This window comes from Nicotiana sylvestris, chromosome 6, assembly GCF_000393655.2.
Source record: "Nicotiana sylvestris chromosome 6, ASM39365v2, whole genome shotgun sequence".
Lineage (NCBI taxonomy): Eukaryota > Viridiplantae > Streptophyta > Magnoliopsida > Solanales > Solanaceae > Nicotiana > Nicotiana sylvestris.
This window is the reverse complement of record NC_091062.1, coordinates 200566982-200592687: the sequence shown is the minus strand read 5'-3', so window position 1 is coordinate 200592687 and position 25706 is coordinate 200566982. Positions and strand designations below refer to the sequence as shown.

The window sequence follows — 25706 nt, the reverse complement described above, 5'->3', positions numbered from 1 at the left end:
ACAAATTTTAGATACTGATGTCAAACGCATCATAGTAGATGATGGGAGTGGAGCGTGCATTATCTATCCCCGAGTCCTCACCCAGATGAAACTCAGGGACAAGATAGTGTCACGCTGCATTACACTAACGGGTTTTAATAATGTAGTTGAACGGACTTCGGGTGAAATAACACTCCCCCTCTTGGCCAACAACATAACTCTAGAGACAATGTTCCACATAATGGATCAGACCACCAAATACAATGCTATAGTAGGACGATCGTGAATACATCCCATGAGGACCGTCCCCTCCAACTTATACCAAGTGTAAGCATGTGATTTTTGCCCTATATGAGAAATACTCCCAAAAAAATGCAAAATAAAATGATTTTCCTTGGTGTGCAATTTTGAGTATTTTTGTGATATTTTTGGATAATTATTTGTATTTGTTTGTGTTTGCTTATTTGTTAAATTAATAAAAATATAAAAATATGTCGCATTTTGCATGTAGGATTTAATTCTACAATTGTTAGTAATTAAATTAGTTTTACAAAAATTAAAAATTACAAAAATAGGCACCTTTTGCATTTTTAGCATTTAATGTCCAAATATACAATTTTATGCTTAATTATTACTTAATTGTGCGTTAATTGTTATTGGGAGTTAATTTGCGCTTTTATAACTTAATTTAGTTCTTAATAATAATTTAAGTACTTTTATAATTTAGTTTTAGAAAATAAAAGAAGAAAAGAGAACAAAAATACAAAAGAAAATCGGATTGGGCCACTTCTTCAATTGTAAGCCAAAGGCCCAAAAAAAATTGCCCAATCTTCTCCACGACCCAGTCCACTTCAGACCGGGTCGACCCGGTCCGCCCCATGACCCAAATACCCAACACCCCTTTTTCATTTTGTCAAAACACAAAACAAAACAAAAAAATAAAAAAACCCAAAAACCCTAAAAACCTAAACTAACCCATCCGCCCCTTCCCTATCTTCTTCTTCCCCAAACTCAAAAAACTCCTCCAAAGCTCCAACCAAGCATCCATGGCTGCCCAGCTTCCCGTCCCAAACACCACCAAACGACACAACCTCCTTCGCGTTCAAACGACCCCAGCCCTATCCGTCATTGATGAAGCTCGTCGAGCTCAAGCTTGAGCTCGACGTCCATGTCGCTGCTGCTTCTGTTTCAAACCAAACAACCTGCTACTCCTGCCTTCTACTTCATCGTCCAAACAACCAAACGACCACAGCCTTGACGAGTCAGCTGTTGTTCGAAGCTCCCATCGCCGCTGCTCGTCACGGCTAAGCTCGCACGCTGCCATCGGGTCTAGTACTGTTTTGCCATGGACGTCGTCGACCAGTTGCTTCTACTTGCTGCGTCGACCAGCTTCACGGCTTCATCTTCCCCATGGCCAAACGACCTCCGTTACTGCTTCGCTTCTCCGAGCTTGGGCATCACCATGGCCAGGCTGTCGCCGGACTGCTGCTGCTCGACGTCCAGTTCCTCCGAGCTGTTGTTGTTCATCACTTCTCCTTCGCCCAGCTGCTGTATCTTCAGACGAGCTGCTCGTTTGACTTTTAGTCGAGGTCGTCGAGCGTCGTTTTGAGTTCGTCAAGTTTACAAGGGAGGTAAGTTCGTCGTTGAGTCCGGACAGATTTATTCCCATTTGAGTTTTGTCAAAACAGTTCATACATATGTCGTGTTGATCCGGTTAGTAGTTTTTGAATTTTATGTTTGTCCGTATTTTGTTTTGATATTTTCGAATCTAAAATCGGCAAATGTTTGTTTTGTTTATCGTTTGAATTAATTTTTAGTTCATGTTCATGTGTTGTTTGTTAAATTAATTTTTCAGATTTCAAATGGAAGTTAATTAGTTATTTTTCATGTTTATTTCATGTTTGTATTGTTGTTTAAGTGAATATTTGTTAGTTTTATGTTTGTTAGATTCAAATTGAAATTTAATTAATTATTTCTTCAATTTGTTTCATGTTGTTTCCAGAAAATATTAATGTTGTTTGAATCGTTAGAATCCGTCATGTGTGTTGCTTAAAAACAAGATTTAATTCATGTTCATCTTTGTTTGAAGTTCATGTTTAAATCCAGCGATTTAATGTGAGTTTATGTTTGTTTTGATTTGTTAGTTTAATTTGAATCATGCATATTGTTGTTTGTATTATTGTCTCTTTGTTCATCCATTAATGGTCTAAATTAACCAGGATTGGTTCCCGATATGGTTGATTTATTTCCATTAATTTGGAGTTTGTGTTGTTCATCATGTTCATGTAAATTGTTGTTGAAGATTGTTGAGAAATTGGTCATCTTGACTATATTTTGGTTGAGTTATGATTAATTGATTGTTTAGAGCAGAGGGGTAATTTGGTAAATTGCATTGCATTCGAGGGTAGATTTGTAATTGCAATAAGGTCGGAGGGGTAGTTTGGTAATTGAACATTATTTTGATTCTTTATGTTAAGCATGGGGGACAAATATAATGGGGTGGGATTTTTGATGTACTTGTTTAATGTAATGGGGGACAAGACAAAACATAATGGGGAGGAATCTTGTACTTTTTTAATATAGGCATGGGGGACATATTGTAATGGGTTGGGAATGTGGTATTTATTTAATGTAGGCATGGGGGACAAAATTTAAAATAAAGAAGACATTTAATAGTGGGCCAAAGCATGCCATTGGGGGAATAATTTTGGGGTTGGGAATGGAAGACTTGTCTTGCTATATATAGAGTCATTCTTGACTTGAAATAGGGGGGATTTTTTGAGAGAGTTTTGAGAACTTGAATATTATTGAGAGGATTTTTGGGGAGAGAGTTTTAATACGTGAGGTAGAACATAAAACATTTTTCTACATTTTGAGAGCGGACATACTTGAAATATTTTGAGAGTAAAAGAGAAATGCAATTTGAATTTTCACTCGAATAATTTCCGTTTGCTTTTCTCGAGGGTTATTCAAAATCCGAAACTACTGCCTCTTGCATCTGTTCTCTCTTCTGCTTTGATTGTGATTGTACTTTTGCACTGCTGAGTTTTCAATCTGTTACTGGGTCATTCTACTGGTTGTTACTGGTTTTGCGGTGTTGCTGAACCTGCTGTTGCCGCGTTATTACTGTTGCTGACTCCTACTTCTTTTGTTCTTGTACTGCTGTTTCCAGGTACACATTTGTACACTCTTGGCTTGAAGCGAAAAATGAAATATTAATCAGGCTCCTGTTCCTGTTGAATTCTTTTGTTTGGATCTGTGTTTGAATATTAATTTTCCTCTCTTTGTATAAAAATGTAGTCGATTAATTAATGAGTAATGAGGCTGCATATGTATGATTTCTTCATCTAATAATGCTAGTTTAAATTATTTGAAGAATAGTTAATCGGCTTTGATATTATTGTGTATCCCTCTCATGTTCTAGCATTAGTAAATAATAGAATATAAAAATGAAAGCAGTTTTTCTTTGTACAAACTCGATCGCAATTTTCCAATCGCATTAGCCGTAAACTAATAACTAATAAGTTACGTTTTCAGCATGTAAATAATTAAGAGATTTTCTTTTATTTTAGAGACGAACTTAATAGAAAATATAGTCACTATAGGTTTATCCTTTAAAATAAAAATGAGACGAGCCTCGCCAAATAAATCACAAACCGCCGGGGCCCTCAATAAAATACATAACCATTGACTAGACTTTGGATTTGGCCGTTTAATGAACCTTCACGGCCTCTTCCTAAAATAACAATACGTTAGACTCTTTAGGACGCGCCTTAATAAATCTTACCTTCTTAAACTCGGGTGCACATTTATGTGACCCAAATCCAATTCTCAACGGAGTCGAAATGTGTTTCTAATCACGGGTACATTGATTGTGACGTGGTTCGAGATGCGTGTCCATGACGTTGCAAATTCATTTTAAAAAAAATAAGAATGAGATGAGCCTCGCCAAATAAAATACAAATTGCGGGGCCCTCAGTAAATATTTGCTTTAAAAATTGTTTAGACTTCGGGATGGACCGTTTAGTAAAATTCCACGGTCCTACCCAAAATAAATACGCTAGTCGCTTTAGGCGCGCCTTTAATAATTTAATTTCCTTAAACTCGGGTGCACATTGATGTGACCCAAATCCAAATCTCAACGGAGTCAAAGTGTGTCGACGACCACGGGTACATTGATTGTAACGCGGTTCGAGATACATTTTCACAACGTTGCAATTCTTGATAAAAACAGTAAATGATAAAAGCGGTTAAAAGTTAAATTTTGCACATAAGTTCACACTTGTATAAAATCAGATAATCAAGCCGAATATAACAGTTGAGCGACCGTGCTAGAACCACGGAACTCGGGAATGCCTAACACCTTCTCCCGGGTTAACAGAGTTCCTTATCCGGATTTCTGGTATGCAGACTGTAATATGGAGTCATTCTTTTCCTCGATTCGGGATTAAAATTGGTGACTTGGGGAACCCTAAATCTCCCAAGTGGCGACTCTGAAATAATTAAACCAATCTCGTTTCGATTGTCCTTTAATTGGAAAAAACTCCCTTGCACCCCATCGGGTGCGGAAAAAGGAGGTGTGACAGCTCTGGCGACTCTGCTGGGGACAAAACCCAGAACCACTGGTTCAGGGTTAAGAATTCGAGCTTAGATAAATTGTTATATTTGGCTTTATCTGATTTTTACATGTTTTGAGCCTAATGTGCTAAATGCTGCTTTTACCGCTTTGATATTATCTGAACTGTATATAAATTGTGCCGAAACCTTTCTCTTCTTACCTCCGGGGATGTGCTCACTGGTTGAGACTCCCTATTCTGTTAGTGTCATACCCTAAATAAAAGAGGCTCGGAAAGTTTCTAAGCCGGCTGGCCTTTTGGTTCCCGGAAAGGAGCTCCTTCCTCAACTCGAGTTGTCCGCTCGGGTACACTGTCTAGAACACCGACCCAGGTTTTGAACATAGAATAACGTGACTTCATGCCGGATCCCTAGTAGGAACGCTTATTTGCATCACGTTGCATTTGACTTAGGGGACTCAACACAGGGGTTGGGTCCGTCTAGGACTAGCAACCTGATATGAAAAGACCATCCTGATGCATCCTATTAGTTTCCCGTGCATTAATTTTGTCTCGCTGACCGGTGTTTGAATATTATGAATATTGTGAAATCGAAAAATAGCGGTTAGGGAATTGATTGTTTATTTTTGAAAAAAACCAATACCCCAATACTGTCAAAACTCTGCCGAAATTTTGAGAAAATAAGAATGTCTTATTAGTTTGTTTTATTAAAAGCAAAGGAAAAATAGAAAAAAAGAGTCGTTGTTCTGTCTTGTTTTTCAAAAAAATAGAAAAGGAAAATAATTTGTCTTGCCATGAAAATGAAAATGAAAAAGAGTCTTTCATTATTTGTCGCAAATATATATATATATATATATATATATATATATATATATATATATATAAATCCGAAAAGTTTTTTTTATTTCCGAAAGATATATATATCTTTATTTGCTGCAAAGGGTATTTGTCTTGCCAAGAAAATTCAAAGTAAAATTCCAAAAAGATATGTCTTGCAAAAATAATATAAATATCTTTATTTTCCATTGTTGATAAAACAAAAATAATAAAAATGCTTTCTTTTTTTAAAAAAAAAATCCGAAAATATTTTGATTCTTCTTTTAAATTGAAAAGAAAATTCAAAATTCAAAAAATACTTTTTAGAAGCATTTCTTTTATTAAAAGTAAAATTCCAAAAATATTTTCTTTTTTCTTTAGAATAAAAACAAATGAAAATTCAGAAAAACAAATATCTTCCTTTTACTTTTGAAATTCTCAAAGTTCAAATCAAAAGAAAAGGAATTTTTACAAGTCTTTCTTTCAAAAGAAAATCAATCAAAAAAAAATACTTCCTTTCTTCTTTTGAAGCAGTTCTTTCACAAATTTCAATTAAAAAAAATGTTAGTTCATTTACTTATTCATGATCAGCCCGAACTACGCGGGTTTGATTCTCACCGGATGTGAGATACGTAGGCAACCCTCATCGGGTCCAACCCCATCTTTTGCTAAAAAGCCAAAAACAATTAATTAATAATAATAATAAAAAACAAATAATATGTCAAATATTGATTTTTGTCGTAAATAAGTCGGGTGATGTTGTTTTGCCATAAATAGCCGAATGTTCCCGAAAGGGACGCCGGAAGGCTGACTTTGCGTAAACAGCCACCTTCGGGTCATTTTTTAAGATTTGGTCCAGTTGACCCACACAGCCTTAAAAATCTTCGTCCCCGAGACGTTGAAAGGCCGTGCTTGCAATATTGAGTTTTCTAATTTGAAAAAATGATAAAAAGAGTCATAAATAAGTCAGGTGATGCTGTTTTGTCATAAATAGCCGAATGTTCCCGAAAGGGACGCCGGAAGGCTGACTTTGCATAAATAGCCACCTTTGGGTCATGTTTAGGATTTTTGGTCTAGTCGACCCACACAGCCTTATAAATCTTCGTCCCCGAGGCGCTGAAGGGCCGTGTTTGCAACACCACGTTTTTATTGTAGTTTGGAAAAAAAGTCAGCGGTCAGGTGAATACCTTTGGGTTTTGTCAAAAATAAGCCAAGCCAGCTTCAGCCGCGTCTTAAACCGTTCTTGCCGAAATAGCCTTAGAGTATCTTTCAGTTGTCGAAAGGCTATTTTCGTAAAAGAACGGACAAGTTTGTAAAGTGTCATAAAATAATCCTCCTCGGCCTCAAAATTCATGTGAAATTTGGAAGGGGCCACATTTGCAAAAATAGCCGTTTGGTTGCATTTGACAAACGGGGAAAGGAAGCTAGCGTTTGTTTTTGAGTTTGTAAATCTTTTGATTAGAATATGCGGGTTGTTTGATTTTCAAGTTTTTAGGTCATCTTTAAACCTTTGAAACCCACTTTGTTTTAATATGAAAATAAAAAAAAATGTTGAGTATTGTTTATCTTTATTGGGCCGAACTACGCAAGGTCTGATTCATGCGGGGTCATGATACGTAGGCAATCTCCATAAGATTCGACCACAACAAAAAAATTTTGAAAAAAGAAAGAGAAAAAAAATGAAAAATCGAAAGAAAAAGAAAATACAAAATAGAATAAAATACAGGGGTTCCCAAAGTACTTCAAAGGGGCAAATAAGCAAGCCAGGATGACGCATGTTGTTTGAAGCAAAACATGTTAGAAACGGTTAACTGCCTAGGAGCATTGCATCCTCAATGTGTTGTTATCAAATTTGTTAAACTCTAAACGCTAACAAGTTTGTTTTCCGAATCTCAAACAGTTAGTTGTTAAAGAATTCTGGCAACACACCCTTACCAAACTAGATCCAAAGGACCGATAACAACAAGCATGACTACTTCAGAGAATAGTACCAAGGAAGAAAGGCCGGTGAGCCAGTTGTTAAAGGAAGCGATGGAAAAGATAGAAAGGATGAGACTAGAGATGAATGCAATGCAGCTAGCTCTAGCCAAAGCACAAAGGAGCCCTGAGCCACTAGGGCACGTGCCCGAATACCCCCACTCCGGCCCTTCAACAAGCCTCCCAAATCATCGTTGTCTTCAGGAGAGAAGCCCCCATGATTCCCAAGCTCCACCATCCCATCAACCTCTCCCGACACCAAATGTTCCCACTTTTGTGGGACCCACATCAGTCACCCTGCAAAGAACGACCATCGAGCCATTGTTTCAGGCTCCTGATACGCAATACTATCCCCCTGAGCCCACATTTCATGCACCAGAACCCCATACCTACAACCTGCACTTAGAGGTACCGACAGAGATTGAAAAGCCGGTTAAAATCCCCGAACAAGATGAGGTGACGAGGAAGTTCAAGAGCCTGGAGCAGTCCTTCAGGAACCTACACGGATTGGGCAACCAGGTCAGCGTGGCCTACAAGGATCTATGCCCTTTCCCGGATGTCCAACTCCCGGCTGGGTTCAAGATGCCTAAGTTTGATTTATATGAAGGGCACGGTGATCCCATGGCGCATTTGCGGGGATTCTGTAGCAAAATGAGAGGGGCAGGTGGCAAAGATGAGCTGCTGATAGCTTATTTCGGCCAAAGTCTGAGTGGATCGGCACTAGAATGGTATACCAGGCAGGATTCCAGCAGATGGTACACTTGGGATGATCTGGCGCAGGCTTTCGCAGGTCATTTTCAATACAATCTCGAGATAGTCCCTGACCGTCTCACATTGCTGAGGACTGGAAAGAAGCCTGGGGAAAGTTTTCGTGAGTTTGGTTTCCGCTGGAGAGAACAAGCGGCCAGAGTTGATCCTCCCATGAAAGAGGGAGAAATGGTGGACTACTTCTTGCAAACACTTGATCCAACTTACTTTGGTCACTTGGTGACAACGGTTGGGAAATCCTTCAATGAAGTGGTAAAGATAGGGGTCATGATAGAGGAGGGCCTAAGGTCTGACAAAATCCTAAATTACTCAGCGCTCAAGGCAACGACCCAGGCTATTCAGAGCGGCGCGGGAGGTGCGCTCGAGGTCGCATCAGTCGAAGCAGGTACTGGGTCCAAATTCAGAGGTCCTTCCCCTCACTACCAGCCCAGGCCCAGTCATCCAAATTATCCACACACTCCATACAACCTTCCACAACCCTACTACCCACCATCAGAGCCACTCTTTTCAGACCATCAATGCCCAAGCCTGCCCCCGAGCTCCATATAATCCGCCTCAGTATTATCCTCCGAACAAGGTCCGGTCGCAGGGTCAACCATCAGGTCACCCCCGCTGGCGAGAGCCAGCACCACGTGATGCATTCTTGCCTTCACAACGTTTTCAAGCACCCAACGACCCTAGAAAACAGGGGCATGGGGGAAAACAAAGGCAAGGAAACAATTTCACGCCAATTGGGGAGTCCTACGCGAGTTTGTTTGAAAAGCTAAAGCTTTCAGGACTGATTGAGCCGCTCCTTGGCTATACTCCAGACCCATATGCAAAAGGATTCGATCCTGCTGTTCGATGCGTGTATCACTCTAATGTCCAAGGACATAGCATTGAAGACTGTCGTTCTTTGAAAAAGGAAATAGAAAGAATGATTCAGGAAGGGGCAATTGTGATCGATGACAGTGACAGGGAGCACGCGAATCCTCTTGAGAACTTGTTGACCGATGTTGATGATATTGAAGCTGGTAATGGTCTTGGCAGTATCGATGCGAAGCTCAGTGGCTAAGATGTCAGTCTTGATAAAGTGGAAGGACGCTCTGTTACTTGGTTAACAGGAGAGAAGCTTGTGGTGGCTTATTTTGTTTTCATTTCTGTTGTTCGGATCATTAGGATTGTAATTCGGATTGTTTTGTGTCAATATCATGCCGCTTATCTTTCCGTTTTTGTCATAGCGGTCTGTTTAAGTTTTGTCAGGGTTGTTTAGGATTTTGTTCTGGTTTGTTTTGTTTTGTTATTCAAACCATTTCGCCGGTAGTCTAATGCAAAATCCGGTCTTTTATTATTTCCAATCTTCTTTTGTTTAGTCCTTTTATCATTTTTTCAACGACGATTCTAGTGACATGACATGCGCACACAGTTTGGGGCCTAATCTTAAAGTTAATTATAAAACCCCGATCAGACCATTTAAAGGAAATAAGGACGGTTGAGATTATTCAGAGCTCGAGTCATATGGAACTGGGGCAAGTAAAATATGAAGAAAAATCGTTAAAAGCAAGATTCGCCAAATTGGCATGAGGGTCGTTCATGATAATGAGAGTGTCGCCCAACGGTTCTTTAGAAAGGACCAATGAAAAAGCAAATGTTGAATATAATTGTCAAGTCCAGCACCATCGGAAGAGGCTACAAATCGTTGTTTAAATTGTGTTGTTTGCACTTGGCATAGTTTGAAGACTGGAATGACGAAGGCATTTTGTTCTGCTACCTTAACACTTTATCCTTCGTTACCCCTTTTGAGCCTTACTTATTTTTTGTCATACCCCTCGTTCGGAATCAGAAAAAATGACTAGAAAACGCAAGCATATGGCATGAAAAAAAACAACAAAACGAAAAAAGAGAAAAATGAAAGAAGAAAAAAAGAAAAGAAAAAAACAAACAAAAGAAAGTCGGAATGAAAAGAGGAATTGGGAACTACGTTTGACCTGATTCCTCAAAGAGGATACGTAGGCGCTTCACGGCTCGGTCATAGTTTTGAAAAATGAAAAAAAAATCAGTTAGGATATCCCCAAGCAAGAAACTGGGGCAAAGGTTGCGTTTATTGTGAATAAATCTAATTCCGAAGGTTGTAACTAATAACCCAAAATTAATGTATTTTTTTTAGCCTTTTATACCCTTTCTTTCTAGCCTATCCAAAACCCACATTACGGTCCAAAGAAAGACCTTCTGACCAGTCTTCAAAAGATGCCAAGTCAGACAAATGAGAGTCTTACCGGCGAACATAACATTCTGTTCCACAGCAGAAAGGACTCTAATCTCCAACAGAAAGAGTCATACCGGCGACACTCCAAATCCCCAGCTGGAAAGTAATACAAATGAGAGAGTCTTATCGGTGAAAACCTTCACAGGCACCATAAGGCGATGAAAGCTGAGAGAAAACCAAAATGAGAGAGGCTTGATAGTGAAAAAACCCTTCGGGCACTACAAGTCGAATAAGATTGGGAATCAGATGGGGAATCGTCAAGGGAAGGTCTTGAGAGACGATTGACGGCAGAGGATAGGCCACATACGCATGTCATGGCCATTAGAGTCGGTATCTGCGTTTGATAGATTTTTATTTATAGTTTCTTTTGTTAAAGAGTCATCTTTTCCTTTGTCTTTATTTTGTTTCTTTTTATTTTTTTCCTTTCATAGGAAAATTCCCTAGTAGAGTCTGTTTGGTCGGAACCAGTGGGAAATGACTTCAAAATAGGCCATCAACTAGTACATCCAAGTGGTACAAGGAACAGGCGCAAAACCCGTGTCAAGAAGGGTATCCCTATCAAGATGAGATTGATAAAAGGGATGGGCCAGTGTCAGCAATTAATATCATCCCCAGCAAGTTTGATAGCATAATGGAACACAAAGCTGGGAAAGGAGAAAGAGGAAACCATCCCCAACAAGAGTGGCATGACCGCTTACCATGTTTTTAAACTAACAAATTTTTCTTTGATTTAGAAACAGGGAAAATGAACGTTATTGATGGCGGAAAGACAGGCCATAAAGAAAATCATCAAACCGGGGCAGAAAATTTTCTCATTGTGAAAATTTTCTCGAAGACAGGCGCCCACCTGAATAACGAGAGGAATACTTTTATGTCTTAGTATAGACAGGCGCCCACCTGAATAACGAGAGGAATACTTTTTGTCTGTGCATTTCATATTTCAGGCACCCACCTGTATAACAAGGGAATACATTTCATGTCTTTACCATTAGGCGCCCACCTGTATAACAAGGGAATACATTCCACGTCTGTTCCAATAGGAGACGCACTTCCTAAGCCTAGCCTTTACCAATAGGAGACGCACTTCCTAAGCCTAGCCTTTACCAATAGGAGACGCACTTCCTAAGTCTAGTTTTGCCAATAGGAGACGCACTTCCTAAGCTTTACCCATAGGAGACGCACTTCCTAAGTTATTTCACCCATAGGAGATGCATTTCCTCCTAAGTTTATTTTTACCCATAGGAGATGCATTTCCTCCTAAGTTTGTTTTAGTTTCACCCATAGGAGATGCATTTCCTCCTAAGTTTGTTTTAGTCCACCCATAGGAGATGCATTTCCTCCTAAGTTTGTTTTAGTCCACCCATAGGAGATGCATTTCCTCCTAAGTTTGTTTTAGTTTCACCCATAGGAGATGCATTTCCTCCTAAGTTTGTTTTAGTCCACCCATAGGAGATGCATTTCCTCCTAAGTTTGTTTTAGTTTCACCCATAGGAGATGCATTTCCTCCTAAGTTTGTTTTAGTCCACCCATAGGAGATGCATTTCCTCCTAAGTTTGTTTTAGTTCCACCCATAGGAGATGCATTTCCTCCTAAGTTTGTTTTGGTCCACCCATAGGAGATGCATTTCCTCCTAAGTTTGTTTTAGTTTCACCCTTAGGAGATGCATTTCCTCCTAAGTTTGTTTTTTACCCATAGGAGATGTATTTCCTCCTAAAGTTTATTTTTACCAATAGGAGACGCACATCCTAAGTTAAGTTTCACCAATAGGAGACGCACATCCTAAGATAAGTTTCACCATTAGGAGACGCACTTCCTAAGTCAATTTCACCAATAGGAGACGCACATCCTAAGTAAGTTCCACCAAGAGGAGACGCACATCCTAAGTTAGTTTCACCAAGAGGAGACGCACTTCCTAAGAAAAGTTTCACCAATAGGAGACGCACGTCCTAAGGAGACGCACTTCCTAAAAATAGTTTCACCAAGAGGAGACGCACATCCTAAGTTAGTTTCACCAAGAGGAGACGCACTTCCTAAGAAAAGTTTCACCAATAGGAGACGCACGTCCTAAGGAGACGCACTTCCTAAAAATAGTTTCACCAAGAGGAGACGCACATCCTAAGTTAGTTTCACCAACAGGAGACGCACATCCTAAGTTAGTTTCACCAACAGGAGACGCACATCCTAAGTTAAGTTTCACCAAGAGGAGACGCACTTCCTAAGTAAGTTTCACCAAGAGGAGACGCACATCCTAAGTCAGTTTCACCAATAGGAGACGCACATCCTAAGAATAGTTTCATCAATAGGAGACGCACTTCCTAAGAATAGTTTCACCAATAGGAGACGCACTTCCTAAGCTAAGTTTCACCAATAGGAGACGCACATCCTAAGGAGACGCACTTCCTAAGAATAGTTTCACCAAGAGGAGACGCACTTCCTAAGAATAGTTTCACCAAGAGGAGACGCACATCCTAAGTTAGTCCTAAGATAAGTTTCACCAAGAGGAGACGCACTTCCTAAGAATAGTTTCACCTATAGGAGACGCACTTCCTAAGAATAGTTTCACCAGTAGGAGACGCACTTCCTAAGCCAAGTTTTACCAATAGGAGACGCACTTCCTAAGAATAGTTTCACCAATAGGAGACGCACTTCCTAAGTTTAGTTGTACCAATAGGAGACGCACTTCCTAAGTTATTTCACCCAATGGGAGACGCATATCCTAAGTTATTTCACCCAATAGGAGACGCACTTCCTAAGTTAGTTTTACCCAATAGGAGACGCACTTCCTAAGAAAAGTTTCACCAATAGGAGACGCACTTCCTAAGTTTATTTCACCAACAGGAGACGCACTTCCTAAGTATAGTTGTACCCATAGGAGATGCACTTCCTAAGTAAGTTTTACCAATAGGAGATGCACTTCCTAAGTTTAGTTTTTCCCAATAGGAGACGCACTTCCTAAGTTTATTGTACCCAATAGGAGACGCACTTCCTAAGTTCAGTTTTACCATAGGAGACGCACTTCCTAAAGTTCAGTTTTACCATAGGAGACGCACTTCCTAAGTTCAGTTTTACCATAGGAGACGCACTTCCTAAGTTCAGTTCTACCAATAGGAGACGCACTTCCTAAGTTCAGTTTTACCATAGGAGACGCACTTCCCAAGTTCAGTTCTACCAATAGGAGACGCACTTCCTAAGTTTATTGTACCCACAGGAGACGCACTTCCTAAGTTTATTGTACCCAATAGGAGACGCACTTCCTTAAAGTTTAGTTTTGCCCATAGGAGACGCACTTCCTAAGTTTACTTTTATCCCATAGGAGACGCACTTCCTAAATTAAGATTTCACGCATAGGAGACGCATTTCCTAAATTATTTTCATTCATAGGAGACGCACTTCCTAGTTCAAAATCATTAAGGTTTCACCCATAGGAGACGCACTTCCTAAGACTATTTAACCCCTAGGAGACGCACTTCCTAAGTTTAATTTCGTGCATAGGAAACGCACTTCCTGAATTAAGTTTACTTTAGGAGACGCACTTCCTAGTTTGGCTTTTTCAGGTTATACTTTTACTTTAGGAGATGCACTTCCTAGTTTGGCTTTTTCAGGTTATACTTTATTTCAGGAGACGCACTTCCGGAATTGAGATTTCACCCTTAGGAGATGCACTTCGTAGTTTGATTCATTTTGAGTTCGACCATAGGAAACACAATTCCTAGTCTAGTTCTTTGAAGTTTTCACCCTTAGGAGACGCACTTCCTAGTTTAGCTCATTCCGATTCAACCATAGAAGAAGCACTTTCTAGTTTGAGTCATTGAGGTTTTTTTAGCAGACACATTTGCTAGCAAGAGTTTTGGTTTTACTCGTAGGAGATGCACATCCTAGCCTAGTCTTTAGTTTACTCTCATCATTGCATCAGTAGTATAAATAGGTTACAATTTTGCTAACGACTCACAAATCTTCCCAGTGCAAACTGGGTTAGGAAATTCTCGTTTGTTTTGTTTGTTTTGGTTGTAGGATCCCACCTGGAGAATAGAGGTTGTTAAATTCAAGATGATGAAGCCAGGCGCCTGCCCATAATAACAGAAGAATACATTCCAGTCTTTACTTTTCAAGTGTTGAAGTTGGGAGCCCGCCCAGATAACAGAGGCATACATTTCAGTCTTTAATTTTCAAGTAGTGAAGTTGGGAGTCCGCCCAGATAACAGAGGCATACATTCCAGTCTTTACTTTTCAAGTGTTGAAGTTGGGAGCCCGCCCAGATAACAGAGGCATACATTCCAGTCTTTACTTTTCAAGTGTTGAAGTTGGGAGCCCGCCCATAATAACAGAGGCATACATTTCAAGATCAAGTCAGAAGACAATAAAACAGAGGGTTACAACAAGAATCTCCAGCAGGAAACAATAAAATCTCAGCACCGGAAACAGAAGGTTGCAACAAGAAGGTCCCAGCACAAATTCAGGCGCATGACTCAAAAGGAAGAAAAGACGCGTCTTGAAAGAAGCAGCTGGTGAACATTAAATCATGCCCAGCATAACAAGTCTGATGAAGAAAGCCGTACCCACCAGAGGAACCGCCAAAAGCTTAATGAAGAAAGCCATGTCCCCAGCGGACCGAGCAAAATGATGAAAACTGGTATTCAGAAAAGCAGATGGCCAGTATCATTCCAAAATTCACGGAAGAAAAGCACCGGAGGAAACACAAGTCGACAAGAAAGCAAGGCAACAAGAACAAATTTCAATCTAGCCTAGCTTCTTGTTTTCTTTTAAGCACGGTGTAACAAGGAGATCGGTAAGTAGTGATAATAACATGCAACAGCAGTAACATCGCAGTCCCACGGTAGTCCCAGCTACCAAAACTTCCCGAACTACATTAACCTGATTCCTCTTTAGCCAGGGATATGTAGGAAACTTTTGAAGCAAAGGTTCGGTTAAATCTTTTTCAAAAAAATGCTTCACACGGAGTACTCGGATGGGCAAAAATCGCTCGCTTTATCTTTGCACGAAAACCCTTCGTGTCTCCGGGCAAAGAGGGGCAGCTGTAAGCACGTGATTTTTGCCCTATATGAGAAATACTCCCAAAAAATGCAAAATAAAATGATTTTCCTTGGTGTGCAATTTTGAGTATTTTTGTGATATTTTTGGATAATTATTTGTATTTGTTTGTGTTTGCTTATTTGTTAAATTAATAAAAAATATAAAAATATGTCGCATTTTGCATGTAGGATTTAATTCTACAATTGTTAGTAATTAAATTAGTTTTACAAAAATTAAAAATTACAAAAATAGGCACCTTTTGCATTTTTAGCATTTAATGTCCAAATATACAATTTTATGCTTAATTATTACTTAATTGTGCGTTAATTGTTATTGGGAGTTAATTTGCACTTTTATAACTTAATTTAGTTCTTAATAATAATTTAAGTACTTTTATAATTTAGTTTTAGAAAATAAAAGAAGAAAAGAGAACAAAAATACAAAAGAAAATCGGATTGGGCCACTTCTTCAATTGTAAGCCAAAGGCCCAAAAAAAATTGCCCAATCTTCTCCATGACCCAGTCCACTTCAGACCGGTTCGACCCGGTACGCCCCATGACCCAAATACCCAACACCCCTTTTTCATTTTGTCAAAACACAAAACAAAACAAAAAAATAAAAAAAAAACCAAAAACCCTAAAAACCTAAACTAACCCATCCGCCCCTTCCCTATCTTCTTCTTCCCCAAACTCAAAAAACTCCTCCAAAGCTCCAACCAAGCATCCATGATTGCCCAGCTTCCCGTCCCAAACACCACCAAACGACACAACCTCCTTCGCGTTCAAACGACCCCAGCCTTATACGTCATTGATGAAGCTCGTCGAGCTCAAGCTTGAGCTCGACGTCCATGTCGCTGCTGCTTCTGTTTCAAACCAAAAAACCTGCTACTCCTGCCTTCTACTTCATCGTCCAAACAACCAAACGACCACAGCCTCGACGAGTCAACTGTTGTTCGAAGCTCCCATCGCCGCTGCTCGTCACGGCCAAGCTCGCACGCTGCCATCGGGTCCAGTACTGTTTTGCCATGGACGTCGTCGACCAGTTGCTTCTACTTGCTGCGTCGACCAGCTTCACGGCTTCATCTTCCCCATGGCCAAACGACCTCCGTTACTGCTTCGCTTCTCCGAGCTTGGGCATCACCATGGCCAGGCTGTCGCCGGACTGCTGCTGCTCGACGTCCAGTTCCTCCGAGCTGCTGTTGTTCATCACTTCTCCTTCGCCCAGCTGTTGTATCTTCAGACGAGCTGCTCGTTTGAGTTTTAGTCGAGGTCGTCGAGCGTCGTTTTGAGTTCGTCAAGTTTACAAGGGAGGTGAGTTCGTCGTTGAGTCCGGACAGATTTATTCCCATTTGAGTTTTGTCAAAACAGTTCATACATATGTCGTGTTGATCCGGTTAGTAGTTTTTGAATTTTATGTTTGTCCGTATTTTGTTTTGATATTTTCGAATCTAAAATCGGCAAATGTTTGTTTTGTTTATCGTTTGAATTAATTTTTAGTTCATGTTCATGTGTTGTTTGTTAAATTAATTTTTCAGATTTCAAATGGAAGTTAATTAGTTATTTTTCATGTTTATTTCATGTTTGTATTGTTGTTTAAGTGAATATTTGTTAGTTTTATGTTTGTTAGATTCAAATTGAAATTTAATTAATTATTTCTTCAATTTGTTTCATGTTGTTTCCAGAAAATATTAATGTTGTTTGAATCGTTAGAATCCGTCATGTGTGTTGCTTAAAACAGATTTAATTCATGTTCATCTTTGTTTGAAGTTCATGTTTAAATCCAGCGATTTAATGTGAGTTTATGTTTGTTTTGATTTGTTAGTTTAATTTGAATCATGCATATTGTTGTTTGTATTATTGTCTCTTTGTTCATCCATTAATGGTCTAAATTAACCAGGATTGGTTCCCGATATGGTTGATTTATTTCCATTAATTTGGAGTTTGTGTTGTTCATCATGTTCATGTAAATTGTTGTTGAAGATTGTTGAGAAATTGGTCATCTTGACTATATTTTGGTTGAGTTATGATTAATTGATTGTTTAGAGCAGAGGGGTAATTTGGTAAATTGCATTGCATTCGGGGGTAGATTTGTAATTGCAATAAGGTCGGAGGGGTAGTTTGGTAATTGAACATTATTTTGATTCTTTTTGTTAAGCATGGGGGACAAATATAATGGGGTGGGGTTTTTGATGTACTTGTTTAATGTAATGGGGGACAAGACAAAACATAATGGGGAGGAATCTTGTACTTTTTTAATATAGGCATGGGGGACATATTGTAATGGGTTGGGAATGTGGTATTTATTTAATGTAGGCATGGGGGACAAAATTTAAAATAAAGAAGACATTTAATAGTGGGCCAAAGCATGCCATTGGGGGAATAATTTTGGGGTTGGGAATGGAAGACTTGTCTTGCTATATATAGAGTCATTCTTGACTTGAAATAGGGAGGATTTTTTGAGAGAGTTTTGAGAACTTGAATATTATTGAGAGGATTTTTGGGGAGAGAGTTTTAATACGTGAGGTAGAACATAAAACATTTTTCTACATTTTGAGAGCGGACATACTTGAAATATTTTGAGAGTAAAAGAGAAATGCAATTTGAATTTTCACTCGAATAATTTCCGTTTGCTTTTCTCGAGGGTTATTCAAAATCCGAAACTACTGCCTCTTGCATCTGTTCTCTCTTCTGCTTTGATTGTGATTGTACTTTTGCACTGCTGAGTTTTCAATCTGTTACTGGGTCATTCTACTGGTTGTTACTGGTTTTGCGGTGTTGCTGAACCTGCTGTTGCCGCGTTATTACTGTTGCTGACTCCTACTTCTTTTGTTCTTGTACTGCTGTTTCCAGGTACACATTTGTACACTCTTGGCTTGAAGCGAAAAATGAAATATTAATCAGGCTCCTGTTCCTGTTGAATTCTTTTGTTTGGATCTGTGTTTGAATATTAATTTTCCTCTCTTTGTATAAAAATGTAGTCGATTAATTAATGAGTAATGAGGCTGCATATGTATGATTTCTTCATCTAATAATGCTAGTTTAAATTATTTGAAGAATAGTTAATCGGCTTTGATATTATTGTGTATCCCTCTCATGTTCTAGCATTAGTAAATAATAGAATATAAAAATGAAAGCAGTTTTTCTTTGTACAAACTCGATCGCAATTTTCCAATCGCATTAGCCGTAAACTAATAACTAATAAGTTACGTTTTCAGCATGTAAATAATTAAGAGATTTTCTTTTATTTTAGAGACGAACTTAATAGAAAATATAGTCACTATAGGTTTATCCTTTAAAATAAAAATGAGACGAGCCTCGCCAAATAAATCACAAACCGCCGGGGCCCTCAATAAAATACATAACCATTGACTAGACTTTGGATTTGGCCGTTTAATGAACCTTCACGGCCTCTTCCTAAAATAACAATACGTTAGACTCTTTAGGACGCGCCTTAATAAATCTTACCTTCTTAAACTCGGGTGCACATTTATGTGACCCAAATCCAATTCTCAACGGAGTCGAAATGTGTTTCTAATCACGGGTACATTGATTGTGACGTGGTTCGAGATGCGTGTCCATGACGTTGCAAATTCATTTTAAAAAAAATAAGAATGAGATGAGCCTCGCCAAATAAAATACAAATTGCGGGGCCCTCAGTAAATATTTGCTTTAAAAATTGTTTAGACTTCGGGATGGACCGTTTAGTAAAATTCCACGGTCCTACCCAAAATAAATACGCTAGTCGCTTTAGGCGCGCCTTTAATAATTTAATTTCCTTAAACTCGGGTGCACATTGATGTGACCCAAATCCAAATCTCAACGGAGTCAAAGTGTGTCGACGACCACGGGTACATTGATTGTAACGCGGTTCGAGATACATTTTCACAACGTTGCAATTCTTGATAAAAACAGTAAATGATAAAAGCGGTTAAAAGTTAAATTTTGCACATAAGTTCACACTTGTATAAAATCAGATAATCAAGCCGAATATAACAGTTGAGCGACCGTGCTAGAACCACGGAACTCGGGAATGCCTAACACCTTCTCCCGGGTTAACAGAGTTCCTTATCCGGATTTCTGGTACGCAGACTGTAATATGGAGTCATTCTTTTCCTCGATTCGGGATTAAAATTGGTGACTTGGGGCACCCTAAATCTCCCAAGTGGCGACTCTGAAATAATTAAACCAATCCCGTTTCGATTGTCCTTTAATTGGAAAAAACTCCCTTGCACCCCATCGGGTGCGGAAAAAGGAGGTGTGACACCAAGTAATCAAATTCCCAACACCTTAGGGATATTCAACATACAGGGAGAAAATCACATATCCCGAGAATGCTACTACATCGCCTTAGACATCACGACAACCCAATAGACAAAAGATAAGGAAAAAGAGGCATAGCAATCAACAAGGCCGAAGTCGATGCAAGAAGAAACTAGGGACGCCATCATGGACCCCGAAATGATTAAAGTCGTGGACTCAACTATAGAGGACCTCGACCCCCATTCAAGTAGATCCAGCGATTCCAGCAAAAGGACTACATCGACTGCAAACTCCTAGAACCAGGTAAATTTGGTCAGTTCTTAATAACTAAAGCGAATTTGTTTGCTTTCAGCCATGCAGATATGCCGGGCATCCCCAAGGAGATCGCCACACACAAATTAAACGTCGATCCTTTCTATTCCCTTGTAAGGCAGGTCAGACAAAAATTCAACCCCGCCATCAACGATGTCATCCACAAGGAGGTAGAGAAGCTATTTGAAAATGGCTCCATCATGGAGTCGAAATACCCCAAGTGGATTACCAACGTAGTGATGGTCAAAATGAAAACGGAAATTAAGGATGTGTGTAGACTTTACAAACATAAACAAAGCATGCCCGAAGGATTCATTCTTGTTGCCACGTATCGACGAACTCATCGACGTGACAGCTGGGCACGAGCTGCTGAGTTTTCTGGACGCGTACTCGGGCTATAACCAGATATTTATAAAAGAAGGGGAACCAAAGTAAACTACGTTCATCACCCACCGAGGAACATATTGTTATAGGGTCATGCCATCCGGACTAAAGAATGCATGAGATACCAATCAAAGATTGGTCACAAAAATGTTCAAAGATTAGTTCGGCAAGACCATGGAGGTATATATCGATGACATGTCGGTCAAGTCTGTAAGGGCGGAGGACCATATCGACCATTTGAAGGAAGCTTTCGACATACTAAGACGGTACAAAATGAAACTAAATCCAGAGAAGTGCACGTTTGGCATAGCCTAGGGGAAGTTTTTGGGTTTCTTAGTGTCACAACGGGGGATCGAAGTCAACCCAGACCAAATCAAAGCTATCAAAGGGATACCAGAGCAACTGACTACTACGAAACAAGTCCAAAGGTTGACTGGCCAAATCGCCACCCTATCGAGATTTATCTCGCGGTCTTCTGACAGATGTCACAAATTTTTCGGCATACTCAAAAAGGATAATGACCTTGAGTGGACGACCGAGTGCGTACAAGCTCTGCAAGAGCTAAATGCGTATTTGTCATCACACCTCTCAAATCCTGAACCCGAGGAACATCTCCTCGTCTACCTCACCGTCTCTGAAGTGGCGACAAGTGTACTCCTCATTCGAGAAAGTAAAGGTACGCAATCTCTTATTTATTACATTATCAAAACACTTGTCGATGTCGATGTACCTGCACCTCGAGAAACTGGCCCTGGCACTAGTCATAGTTTCACAAAAGCTTAGACCATATTTCCAATTCCACCCTATCTTGGTCGTCACTGTTTTTCCTTTAAGAGGCATTTTACACAAACCTGAATTTTCGGGGAGGTTGGCCAAGTGTCGAGCTAAGCGAGCATGATATCACATATCAGTCTCGAGCAGCGATAAAGTCGCAAGTGCTCGCCGATTTCATCGCAGACTTCAACGCAAAGATAATGGCTGAGGTCGAGAAGGAAGCCATCCAAGCTTCTCTCCATACACAAGACCTCTGGGTCCTATACACTGACGACGCATCCAATGCTTCTGGATCCGGACTGGGACTCGTACTCAAGGTCCCTACTGGCGAAGTAATTCGCTGGTCCATAAAATGCCCAAATATGACTAACAATGAGGCAGAGTATGAGGCCGTAATTGCAGAATTGAGATTAGCACTCAAGTATGGGGAAAACGGTTGAAGCTCCATTGTGATTCACATCTTGTAGTTAACCAAGTCACATGGACTTTCCAAATCAAAGAACAAAGGTTGCAAAAATATCATACCGAGATCTGTAAGTTGTTGCCCAAGTTCGACGAATGTCAGCTTGACCAGATTCCGCGTGCTCAAAATGCCGAAGCGGACGGCCTCGCCAAATTGGTCGCAACCACCAAAAACATCACGAACGGGAATAAAAGTGTAGTCCACCTCCTCAATTCATTGCTAGACCAAATCAAGGTAAGATCTATAAGTTTAACTTGGGATTGGCGTCGTATCATTGCTTACTTGCAGCACGGTACACTCCCAAATAACAAAAAAGAAGCCAAAAAACTAAGAATGCGGGCAGCCAGATACAACCTCCTCCACAACAACTTATACAAAATAACATTCGGTGGCCCTTTGGCAAAATATATGGGTTCGAAACAAACCCAGAGTGTCCTCAAAAAAGTCCATAAAGGTTATTGTGGAGCTTATTCCGGCGATCGAGCACTCGTTTGGTGTCTTATACGGGCAGGATACTACTGGCCCACCATGAAAAAAGATGCCTCAGAATTTGTGAAGAAATGCGAGCAATGTCAGAAATATGCCCCAATAATTCACCAAGCAGACGAACATCTCCACTCAGTCACTTATCCGTGGTCGTTCATCGAGTTATGAATGGACATCGTGGGCACCCTTCCAGCAGGGCGAGGTAATGTACGATTTGTTTTGGTTTTAACTAACTATTTTTCAAAATTGGTGGAAGCAGGAGCATTCACCCAAATACGCGAACAAGAGGTAACTTAATAAAAGATTAAGTTCTACCGAGTTCGAACAACACCTACCGGCCCTCGTCCCACAATTTAATGAAAGGTTAAGTTCTATTGAGCTCGAACAACACCTATCGGCCCTCGACCCACGGTTTGAAGGAAATGTTAAGTTTGACCCAGTTCGAACAAACACCTATCGGCCCTTGGCCACAACTTGGCAAAAGATCAAAATCAACTAAGTTCAAACAACACCTATCAGCCAAATCTAAACGAAGAGGCACACTCGACCTATATAAACAAAGGGAAGACATGGCCCATAAATATTCATCCCAAAGGCTACGACCAACCAGAAGACGATGATAATAAAAAAACAGAAATCATAACGAGCAAATGACAAAAGCAAAATATACAAGTGCAGAAACAAGTGACAAGTATGGAAGAAGGCGCAAAAAACAACTTTAATATTCATGTATGAACAAAGAATTTATTACAAGGGCTCTCGAAGACGTCAGCAAAAATACACAAAAAAATCTTAAAAGAAAAACTACTCGCCCTCGCCAATAAGACCCCTTGTGCCCTCATCATCTCGGTTCCCAGCATCCTCACCGCCCTCGCCCTGAGGATAAATGGTATCATACTAGGCGTCCTCCTCAAGCCGATCTATGCCTCCTTTCCCATCCTCTTTGTCAGGTCGAGGTACGGCGGTATCATACCCATAAGTAACCCGAGCTTCGCGAGCCTTAACCCGAGCATCCTCTCGAGGTACGGCGGTATCATACAACTCCCGAGGTACACTAGGAAAACCAAAAGCGTTGGAAGAAGATGGCCATGCAAGTAGTTGAGAGCTCTCTGCCTCCAGAGCGGCCACTCGGTCATGAAAGTTAGAGTTCTCCTTTTCCAGCTCCCCGATTCTCTCCTTGAGCCGGTCCTTCTTAGCTCTCGCCGTTGATTGATCATTTTCCCGCTCGACCCGACAAGTATTATTCGCCAACTCGAGGATATCCGCTTTCTCCGAGAGTTCAAATGAGAGGACTCCGTCTTCTCAAGTTTCTCGACAATCTCGCCGTTGAGGGCTTCCATCTGAAACCGACACTCTTCAAGTTATCCTCGCAACTCAACCACTTGGGCTTGAAGATCACTGAACTGGGCCTCTACGCCCTAGTTAAATTCAAGCTCCTCCTCTTTACTTCTCAACGTCCCTTCAAGGATGCTGCACTTCTCTATAGACTGCACCAGCTCCTCGTCCCTCTTCTTCAACTCTTCCCTCAGGGCCCTCACATCGCTGCCCTTGGAGAGCCGACTTCGGAGATCTCGATACTTACCACGATACTCGGTGTATTTCCTTTTTAGCCTTATAAAGATCTCTTTGTGCCTTTTCTCCCTTCGGGCACTCTCAATTTCCAGAGTCACTGCCTGCAAACCAAAGGGAAAAAGTTAGAACTTAAAATATTCTAAAGAGTTAGGAAGGTTCATACAACAATACCTACCCTGAGAGCGAGGCCCGCAATGCTCTTCGACAAGGCCCTGTCATTTATCTCCTTGAGGGTCTTACCCCCGACATCGGAATAGAGAAGGTCGATGGCAGGGACTACCTCCTTAGTATTCACCAACAAGTCACGATCTATTAGGATCGTGATAGTCCTCGACCCCCCAACCTTACCTCGAGCTGGTTGAGCCCCTCGTCAATCATTCTCAGGTCGTCCAAGTCGACATCGGAACCTGATTTGTCGCTCTCTTCAGAAACACTCGTCCCCCTATCGTCAGTAGGCAAAGAGGTGTCCATGGCTGTTCGAGAGGTTGAAGCCTCCTCTTTCCGTGAAAGTTTATGGCCCCCAGCAGAAACCTCCTCGATATCCCTCCCCTCAGAATAGAGGGACATACCTACATCAGCTTTCACAGGTCTTGGGGCCTCAAGACTTGATTCGACATCATCATTCACAAAAATCGATGCAGTCTCACGCAATGTGAAATCCTCTTTCGCAACGTCAACGGCTAAAGGGACTTTGTCACCCATATCCACATACCTCCTTTTTCGAGGTTGAAAACCCCTGTCGCTGGGTGAATGTTTATCGTCCTCGTCAATAAGTGAAAATAGAGGAGGAGCGGAAGTCAAAACCGGAACACAGACGGGGGCAGAAGGGGCGACAACTAGAATTGGGACAAAGGCAGTAGTGGCAATGGCTGAGGCAAGGGCGGAGACTAAAGGCGTAGTGGCCTTTATCTTCCGGAACGAGGGTACGGGGGCCTTTGACCTCCTCGCATCCCCTTTGACCGAGCCTAGAGAAAAATTGGAAAGGAAGAAATCAACAAAAAGAACAGACATAGTGGATATTCTCTCCACATGTACTATTAAAGTTTTTAGGAATACATTCCCTATAAATAGAAATAGACACAATGATAGGGAACATAATATATTCACTTGTATGAGAACGCATTGACTTTATTGAGAGAATCTGACCCTATTGCAAACATATGAAAAATGCCTTTTTACTAAGATTTTTGTCTAACTTTTCCACTTGATCCAAGAACAACCTGAATGCTCAAAGGCTCATCAATCATTCATTATCATAAGGAATATCAATATATCTCACTCCTTTTCGGGTGACTTATACGTTCTTATTTACTTAAATACCATCTATTATTATTTATTGTTAGTTAATGCTATCTCACTCCCTTTGAGCCACTAAATACTGTTGACATTGTTCATATTATTGCCACACGACCTAACATGTGTTTATTATTTTATTACAAAATCAGTTATTTTGTCTTTTGGATATTAATATTAGCTAAGATTGACTTTACTTTATTTAAATCTAATTGGATAAACCCGTATCTAAATTTTGGGTCAAACAGGCAACTAAAATGGAATTAATAGGTTCCATATATTTGTATTAAACATGTATTCATTATTCATAAAAGAATAATATGTGTAGTGGATCGCTTAAGTGCTCTCCAATTGGTTGTTAATAGTTCATTTTCATAAAGTTGGAGATTCTGATGAAATCATAGTTCGTCTATGTGTTACCTACAAATTATTTTATATGTTATTTATCATTCCTAAATGATTTTCGGTTGATCACTTATTAGTTATTACTATAATTAATTTTTTTATAAAGTGAGAGATCATGATACTGCCTATGTATTATTTGTGATCGCATACGAAGAAATGGATGATATATTACTATAAAATTCATAATCTTCCAATTCTTCGACAAATTTAATATTTTTTGAGAAGGAATTTGTTGAGCATATTAAGATCAAAGTCTCAAAAATATTTTAAAATTTTATTTTGATTTTAAACTTATCTGTTATATTCATTCTTTTTCGATTTTGAATTTGTAAAACATCTAGACCTAGTTAGTAACCCTACGGTCCCAC

The 25706-nt window shown here is 40.0% G+C and overlaps 1 protein-coding gene across 1 annotated transcript; it reads right to left on the bottom strand.

The window, feature by feature from the left end:
• Positions 1–22965: 22965 nt before the first annotated feature.
• Positions 22966–24651, bottom strand: LOC138871928 (uncharacterized). The gene is made up of 3 exons (XM_070149852.1): positions 23989–24651; positions 23516–23741; positions 22966–23366 (listed from the first exon to the last, which is right to left on the bottom strand). Exons 1-3 carry the CDS (start codon positions 24649–24651, stop codon positions 22966–22968), a joined length of 1290 nt encoding a protein of 429 aa, XP_070005953.1.
• Positions 24652–25706: the final 1055 nt, after the last annotated feature.

Coding starts and splice junctions, on each gene's coding strand:
- LOC138871928 (XM_070149852.1), bottom strand. CDS start 24,651: ATGTCTGTTCTTTTTGTTGATTTCTTCCTTTCCAATTTTTCTCTAGGC. Junction 23,742..23,988: donor AGGGGCTCAACCAGCTCGAG/GTAAGGTTGGGG, acceptor TTTGGTTTGCAG/GCAGTGACTCTGGAAATTGA. Junction 23,367..23,515: donor CCTTGAAGGGACGTTGAGAA/GTAAAGAGGAGG, acceptor AAACTTGAGAAG/ACGGAGTCCTCTCATTTGAA.